This window comes from Myripristis murdjan, chromosome 6, assembly GCF_902150065.1.
Source record: "Myripristis murdjan chromosome 6, fMyrMur1.1, whole genome shotgun sequence".
Classification (NCBI taxonomy): domain Eukaryota; kingdom Metazoa; phylum Chordata; class Actinopteri; order Holocentriformes; family Holocentridae; genus Myripristis; species Myripristis murdjan.
The window spans coordinates 26,410,958-26,419,801 of record NC_043985.1 but is presented as its reverse complement, the minus strand read 5'-3'; the positions used below and the strand labels follow the sequence as shown (position 1 = coordinate 26,419,801).

At 44.0% G+C, this 8,844-nt stretch overlaps 1 protein-coding gene across 1 annotated transcript; it reads right to left on the bottom strand.

The window, feature by feature from the left end:
* Nucleotides 1-3,567: 3,567 nt before the first annotated feature.
* On the bottom strand, nucleotides 3,568-4,580 carry phlda2 (pleckstrin homology-like domain, family A, member 2). Its single transcript, XM_030053020.1, has 2 exons — nucleotides 3,907-4,580; nucleotides 3,568-3,707 (listed from the first exon to the last, which is right to left on the bottom strand). The coding sequence occupies exon 1, from the start codon at nucleotides 4,361-4,363 to the stop codon at nucleotides 3,947-3,949; it is 417 nt and encodes a 138-aa protein (XP_029908880.1). The 5' UTR covers nucleotides 4,364-4,580; the 3' UTR covers nucleotides 3,568-3,707; nucleotides 3,907-3,946.
* Between the last annotated feature and the right edge of the window lie 4,264 nt (nucleotides 4,581-8,844).

Here is an 8,844-nt window from a genome sequence, read left to right as displayed (position 1 = left end):
TCAGCCTATAAATGAAAAAAAAAAAATCGGGTTGACTATTTCATCCCCCCGAAATCAAGATGTTGCAGATTCCCTATTTCCCCTGCAGGATGTGACAAATTGAAATTTAACAGCAAAAGTCAAACTTTCTCCTGAACAGCACCAAGCAAACGCACCATCCACAAAAATCTGGACTCACCAGTGTTGGATCTGTTGCCTCTCTTGTCCCCTTGGCATCTTTTGGTAAAAAGCATCACAGACCTGCCGGGATAGTAAACATGAGTGTGTCTTGTGTTGTTTACTGAGGTTACACTGCAGGATGTCTGGGTATTGAAATTCAAGATTTTCAAACAGTTACCCCTCACCGTACATTTGGAGTCACCAGCATGCAAAGTTACCCAGCACCGCACTAAAGGAATCATTCACTCCATAATGAAAACTCAATCTCCTCCAAGTTTGTAGGGCCACCAAACACAAAGCAGGTTAGCCCCAAAAATACTTCAGTCTTAGTGAAGCCAAACATTTTTATGACTCCATAAAAAGGCATAAAATGTCCATCAAATTTTTCCAAACAGCTCATGCAGCATAATCCGTGTATTTTATAGCCAAATGATTGCACTGTGGGTCCAGAGGTCCAATATTTACCTCACTTCTATCCCACTGAGTTAGCAGTTTAAAAGGCTTATAAATGGTTATAGACATGTAAGCTATAATTAGGGTTGGGTATAAATACCGTTTAAAACTTAAAGTTTAGTAGATGTTGACATCTTAGACTATGTCGTGCATATGAATTTTTATATTTACAGCTGTCTATTTATTATTTAAATATGTAAAATTGTGCTTACTGCTTGATCTGGTCTATATGAGAGCAAAGCCTATACAAGATATTGAAAAGACTTCTAAAGCCCAGTAGCATATTTTCACCACTGACAATGCTCTGATTGTGTGTGAATGAGTGACTGAGTTTTAATTCTGCATGGGGGCATCTTAAAAAAAATGTTTTTAAAAAAAAAAAAAAAAAAAATGAAAAAGATTCAAGAGGAAGATGGCCTTTATTAGTGCAGTTTAATGTTAATGTCAGTGTTTGTATATGAGGAAAAATGGCTGTTAAGGACATAGGGAGAGTCAACACACCACAAAACACAGATCACAAAAACTCAGCAGGGTTCCTGCCGTCACACACCGGCACTGCTGTCAGAACCTGAGAACCGGGCATACAGGGTCTACGATGAATCATGGCGTTTTTCAACAAAGGTTAAGTGCAGATCTGAATTACATGCCGTGGTCTAGCTGGTCGACTTGGCACGCCCCCTCACTTACATCCCCTCTCAGCATTCACACTGTGTTTCCATCCACATAATGACAGCCTATGGACTGATGACGCCAAGTGCAGAAGTATGGCCTGACTGTGTGCCAGGTCTGCGTCAGAGGATGTTTATACAGCTACAGACTTTGGGGGAGACACAGTGTGTGTATGTGTGTGTGTGTGTGTGTATGTGTATGTGTCTGTCTGATTGGTGGTGTGTGTCCAGACCAGTGAGGAAGTAAAGAGGACAATGTAACTTTACATTCTGTGGGCAGAGATGCACTGTATAAGCCATGCAGTTTGAGAGGTCTGATATTAGCCTGTAACCGAGTGATCACATGGATTACATTCAAACCCACAAAACGAATGCTCTGGGTTTATACTAAAAGAATGGGATCTTATTATCTAAAAGCAGTCCGCCCCGGTCAGGGACAGTGGTAGACCTCAACCCCAGTAATCCCTGTGTGACCTCTGGCCCCTTGGCTCAAGGGCCAGAGGTTTGTGCATGTGTTTGTGTGTGTGTGTGTGTAAGAGAGAGAGAGAGAGAGAGATTAAAGTGGTGCCAATTTGTGAAATGGTATTTTTAGAAAGGGGGCCCGTCCGCTCTGGTAATACTCCTCAGATCAGGCGATCCCTTTGATGCACTCATTGTAGTGTGATCCTACTTCAAAGCCGCAGGGACGGGACGGGACAGGGAGCGGAGGGAGGGGACACTGGGATACACTTCATTACTGCTGGTCAGAAATTTGGCTGTGTGTCACCTCTGACCCCAGGCATTTGTGCTCATAACACACTTCCACTCTGTAAGACCGGCTACCGGAGGCACGTGTGGAGGCTCAGGGCAGAGAGGACAGAGATTTAATTTATTGCCTCACAACTCCCGTCTCATATGTGCTTTTCATAAAAAGTACTGACAGCTAACTGGAAGTTTTACAAGGGGTTTTATGATACAGGCAGTGGGAACCAGCAATCAGCACGTACAGCCACACTAAGTGTTTTTGTCATGGCTCGATGACAGAGCGCTGCATAAATGCATTTTCACATTAATGTTTGGTGTTATGTCTGCCTCATAAATTCTTAATGAAAGTGTTAATATAATCAATCCTAATCAGTCCTAAGTGTCAGTATGTGCATCTGAGGAAATGTGTTGAGAGTAACACAGACACTGCCACACATTCCTCTTTATCTCTTTACCATCACAGCTGGAAAACACTGATGCCCACCATGATGTACAGCTGCTTGAACTTTACCACTTTCCTCCAACATTTCAAGCTCTATTTTCAGCACTTTGTGAGAATTACATTGCTTTGTAAATACAACCAAGGCAAATCTGTTTTAGCAGTGCTGTTAATTATATAGGTGTGTGCCCTGTGTCATATTATTTCTATGGGCAGAGTCTTTATTTCAAGATAACAGGGTGATAAAATGGGCTTGTACTTCCTGTGTGCATACTGCGGTGTGTCCACAGGAACAGGTGCACTGAATAACAGAGAGGTCTGATAAGGCTGGAGGGCACAGAGGAATTTATCATTATATGAACACCTGTTACAGAATTGCCCAAGTATCAAATAGAACCACTTTCAGGTTTTTGGTGAAGTAAGAGAGTTGCCTCAAATCCTTTCAGCAGTCATTCTGAGTTCAGTGTAATGATTAAGCACTTCCTGCCACATGGACTCCAGCAGGAGTTACATACAGCACCACTCCTTTGTGAAGGTGTGTTCAAAGGTGCCGTCAAGGCTTTCAAGAGAGTCTTGATGACTGAGTCCGCTCTACTTATCGGTTATAAAGTATGACTAAAGCCTGACACCCAACCGGAGACAATAAAGACACACATTCCACCTGAGACGAGGGCGGAAAGGGACTTTCCTGTCTTCCACTCCCTATTCACTTTGGCATGCCTGGCATTTACTGTAAACTGCTGCTGTGCAAAACCTAAATGTCACAGAGTGTCAAGTCAGACACTAACAGACCTTTACATCATGTGTCAAGAGAGTTAGGAATTGAGATGTTAAAAAAGCAGAGGAAGAGCAGGAGGTTATGTCAAAAATGAATGATTATTTATTCAAATAAATACACACTCAACACGCACACAACAGTAAACAGTAAATAATTTAAACAACACAAGCGCTTTGCCAAGAACACCATATCCTGGAAACGAATAAATTAAAATGTTGCAAATGCTATTTTAAGGGAACATTCCTGCGAGGAGAGCAAACTTGAAATAGCTTCGACAATTCAGAGGTTCAGTCCTGCGTGTGAAATTGTCTCTCTTGTCTTTTTTATTTTTTTGGAAGCCTTGCGGGATCAGTTGTCTGTTTCCAGACGTTTCAGAGAGCTCTGTCCCGAACAATCCTTCATCACTGGACCGGATGACTGCGTCTCCCTTTGGTCCAAGTCTTTCTATATGGTCCATATATTGACACTGTGTGAGAGAGAAAAAAAAAGTCGGTTAGTATTAGTTGGAAAAGTACTTCACAATAAAAGTAAAACTGCCTTAATTCTGCAGTTATTATAAGACGACACAAACTCTCCGGTGCGCTAATTGCGCGTGGAATTTAATTTCCATGATCACATTACATCTATATGTGATAGCAGTTGAAATCTCACGATGTGTATCTTACCATATTAGGAGTAGGTAACTGCCAAAGTCCCATCCGCCGCTCAGGGCGCCCTCGCCATGCGCCTCTCCTGCTGGCCGGGCGACGCGCTCTCGTTGTCCTGTCGCGTTTTAAAGTCCTGGATGGCCTTTTTGTTCTGGAAGTCTATCAGGGCCATGGTGATGACCGCATTCCAGCAGTTATCCTCCCCGCTGCACCGGAAATCGATCTCCTTGTTGTCTGTGGTAACGATGGTGAAGTAGACGAACTTGCCGGTGCGCTCCACGCAGTCCACCTTCTTGATGGACTGCAGCTTCAGCTCCTTGCCCTTGGAGCGCTTCTGCGTGTCGGCGTAAATGTTGAGGCTGTCCGTGGTCAGGACGCACGTCTTCCTCTTCCAGAACTGGAGCAGGTTGTCGCTCCTCTTCTCCAGCTCGCCCTCCTTCAGGACTTGGGAGATCTCCTCAGCGGACATTTTCATTGTCTTGAGTGGACTTGGAGTGATTTTGTGAACCTTCGCCTCTCTGCTCTGTCGTCCGAAGACCCCGAGACTGGAGCTTCTCTGCGAAGCGCTTGATAATCCAGAGTTGCGTTGTGAATGAGCGCGGTGACAGAGGTTTTTTATACCCAAGACTGGCCCGGGCCCTTCCCACTTGACGTCAGATGGTTTGGGAATGCAGCAACAGTTGCCAGTGGAGTAATTCATGGTTGGAGTGTGGGCGGAAGCTGTGGCGCAAAGGAGGGAGAGAGACTGCAGAGGAAGTCCTAACGTGGACCTAATTACACTGCCAAACATGTTAATTAGTAATCCACATCCCTCTGTGGAGATCAATCCAAATATTTGCCCACACTGCAGTAAATGATTCACTTTGCCCGCTATTATGTCTAATTACCAGATGCACACAGTAAAAGCCTTTGGAGCCTACATACTTAAAATTAGTTTGCCCATACTAAGAAAAAAATACATTTATATATGTGAAAGCAGAGAGTTTGTGATTTTTCCTATGAATATTCAGTAAGCTGGTAATTCACTCTTTATAATTCCATAAACTGTGCCTCCTCTCTCCAGTGGTTATCTTTGAGGTAACATCTCAACTAAACCTGTTGCTGTTTCACAGACAAACTGCTATTTGTGTGTGTGTGTGTGGATGTCACAGTTGGGTGAAATCCACCCAAACAATCTCTAAGCACTGTTTCCATTCAACGGGCGGAGGTTTCATCAGATTGTACGTCAACAGCAACACACAGAGTGGGATTCAAGGGTCAGCCCAGGTGTTGGCCAAGACAGCAAGCAGCCATGCAATAGCTTGGCAGGTAGTGAAACAGCCAGACAGAAAACAAGGAGAGAGCAGTTTTTTTGGTGAAAAACATAAAGAAAGAAAGAAAGAAAGAAAGAAAGAAAGAAAGAAAGAAAGAAAGAAAGAAAACCTATTAGATGTGGAGGCAGCAAATTACATTTACTCACATTAATTCAGCAGTTTTTTTTTTTGTGTACTTTTTCATTTCACATTTTTGCCTGAGTATTATAATCACCTCTGTTACAGACTAAAATGATGAATGACAGACTGTACAGTCTGCAGAGACGAGAGGAGGAATCTGCCTCTACTTTGTTGATTCTACTTTCTACTTCCATTTCCAAATTTCCAATAAAAGGTGCACAGTGGTAAGTATGGAAAATATGGAAAAAAGGGGCATAATATCAGTGAGCTGGCCTGGGTGTGTGAACCATGTACTCTCATCCTTTTACAACCGCATGGAAAAGATCACACCTAATAAAGTAATTGCTTTGAAAAAGTAACAAAGCAACTTTTACTCTGAATGCATTTTAAATGAGCCACTTTTACTTCAGTAGATTTTCACAGCAGAACTTCTACTTCTGCTTAAGTAAAATATAACAGTAACAGCACTTCTGTTTTAGTAGCGATGTGTGGTACTCTTCCCATAACTAAAATTATACCCTTGTTTTATTATGATTATGATATGATTATAATACGATGTGATAATTACAATTACAACTGGGGGTTGTCACTTAAAGCATGTGACTCAATTTGAAAACTGAAAGTAGAGGACACTGAATGACTCAGATGCCCTTTGATATCTCTTCATAGGCGTGTGCACTCTGATATCATCTTCCTCTACTACTTCACAAATTCTGCCACTCCCCTGCTTGTAAGTGAAGTGTTACTCGGCCGGGTCCCCCCTCGCTGACAGAGAGTCAGAAACGATAGCTGTGATCTTCCCCGCAGAGCTCCCAGAGCCTGGATGAAGCGGCGAGAGGAGGCGGTAAGAAGGCAAATGTCATCAGCTCTTCCCATGCAGTCTGCCCTGACGCCAGCCTGCCTGGGGGGTCGGCCAGCCACACACACGCAACCCTGACCCCAGTGTCCAGCTCAGATACACAAACTAGAGTGTGTCACATTGCTCTCTCTGTGTGTGCGAGTGTGAGTGTGTGTGTGTGTGTTTGTGCATCGTGTCAGTGGTGAACGTGCATCAAGCACCCACTTCAGGCTCTCGAGTCTCTCCCTCTATCAGTCTCCCATGTCAGACAGAGGGAACATCGACCCACCAGGAAGTGAAATGTCAGCCGGTCATTGTGGCCTCCCCTAACAACACACACTCACTACACACTCCTCAAACACACACCAGTGATCCATAATTATGCAAAACTGACGGATGCCCAAATGAGGCTCAAACCATTTTTTCCTACCCATTGACTGAGAGGACCACCCGTACTGCTTTACACACCAACGCCCCCACAATCATACAGATTTAATATAATAGCAAAGGCGTCGCCATGGTGAATCATTTTCTACAGCTTCCTGGCAGTCGGTTTAGTTACCCCAGCATGTGTGGACTCTGATGCAGGAGGTGGTGGCCAATTTAGCCTCCTGATCTCAGAGCAAAGGAAACCACATGTGTGCCACTGACTCAACACACCTGCTCTCCTCCGGTGGCGCCATGCCGGCTTCTGTTTGGTAAAGAAGTGCACCGCCACCTCTCTACCGCCCTCCACCTTTGTTACATGTGCTTTTCTCCCTGTTGCCTGGCAGTGTGTGTGTGTGTGTGTGTGTGTGTGTGTGTGTGTGTGTGTGTGTGGCTATCTATGCATATATCTGTTTGTATTTGAAGGGGAATTGCAGTGGAGACATGCCCGGGCAATGACTCAGCATGGCGTCGTGCTTTGCCGAGGAAGACTCTGCTTGCTAAGGGAGCGTCAGGTGTGTGTGTGTCTGTGTGTTCAGGTGGGGGCAGGGTTTTGTGGGTGTGCACCGGCATGCGTGTGTGTATTCATTTGAGTGTAAATGTGAGTGTTTGTGTGTGTGTGTGTGTATAACGATTTTTGCCCTTTTCACCTGTGTAGAGGATTAGAGAATAATGGATTGAAATCCACAGGATTACAGTCCTCTGAATGCAAAAATAGATAATATGCTATTTCTGTAAATAGATTTTTATTGTAAGGCATTCTCATAATGTTTCATATGGTGAACAAAATCTTTTATAGAGTTTTTGCTTGGTCTTGTATGGTACTGGGTCTTATTTAGTTATTTAAATAACTGTCAAGCGGTTGCTGAGTGAGGGCTCTTTAGTCTCAACTAACAAAAGCATATAATTAGCATGTAGGGGAGGCATGTAGACTCAACCTTCAAATTATATGCTTATTAAATGTTTTTTTGTCAGTTGATTCTAAACACTCTCACTTGAAATGAGCCACTGACAACTTATTTTTCACAGGGTACCCCGTCTTGTTCAGTCATTGGGTTGCCTGCTCAAAGTAACTGTCGCTAAATTACATAACAAGGAATAGGACCCACAAACAGTCACTAAACCCTCGGCTGTCTCCATGTCCACATGTTGCGTGTCTCCCCTGAGTCGAGCGCTCATTCCCAGAGTGTTATTAGCGTTGTTTAGGCAGGTCCCACATCTGAGTGGTGAATCAGCTGAGGTGCCTCAACAAACCGCATAGTGTGTGTGACTGTTGACTCGCAGTGGCTGCTATGGCTGGGATCTCTCACTGTTTTTCTTGTTTGTCAGCCTTGTGCGCTGGAACAGCTCATTCTGGAGGCAGTCGGGCTGTGCGGATGGGATCCTGGCGGTGTGTTGGATTCAAATCAACGCCCTCAGGTTCTAGCTGTCTCCTCATAGACAAAACAAAATCCCAGCGAGGAAACAAGATGAAGTGTCAACTGCGAGAACTGAGGAGGGTTTTGATTGCAGCGTGCCCCCCCCCCCCCCCCCCTCCTCCAGCAGCGAACCTGATACAAGCTGTGCAAACTGAGGATGGGGTTGAGGGCATACCTGCAGCTCTTATACGTTGTTGACTTCAGTATCTCTGTGCCTTGTAGTCATACACGCTTGGCTGTTACAACAACACAGCAGGTGGAAGGACAAGAAAGGCCCGAAGCAGTCCTGTCAGGGCATGAAGCTCCTGAGTGTTTACTGTGACTCATGCAAAACAGCCTTGAAAGACGGAGGAAGTCAACTTGTAGAGCCCTGTTTGAACTGCTCTGTTATGTCTTTAAGGCTCACATCAAGTGGATGTTTTTTTTTTTGCTTTAGTACATCCATATTCTTATGGTAAGTGCTTGTGTGTACAGGATAAGGGAGTGAGAGTTAACATGATGCAACAGGATTGTAGCATTCTGAATACAAAACAAGGGGTAGCTACTGTTACAGATGATGAGAAAAAAAGTGATCACATGAAAGTTTTTAAAAGCAGAATGAGTAGGATTTGTCATTTACCTAACAAAAAAACAAACAAACAAACAAACAAAAAAAATATTGTCCCTCTGGCACCTACCTGTCCAACTTAAAACAGGCCAGCACTGCGTTGCTCTTCATCCTCATCCTCAATCCCAGATTCACTCTCATTGTGGAACGAACTTTGTCTGCTTGGCATTTTGCCTCGCTAGATTTCCTTTTTTATCCGCAGTCCGCATCTGCATTTTTTCACAGCTTCCTATT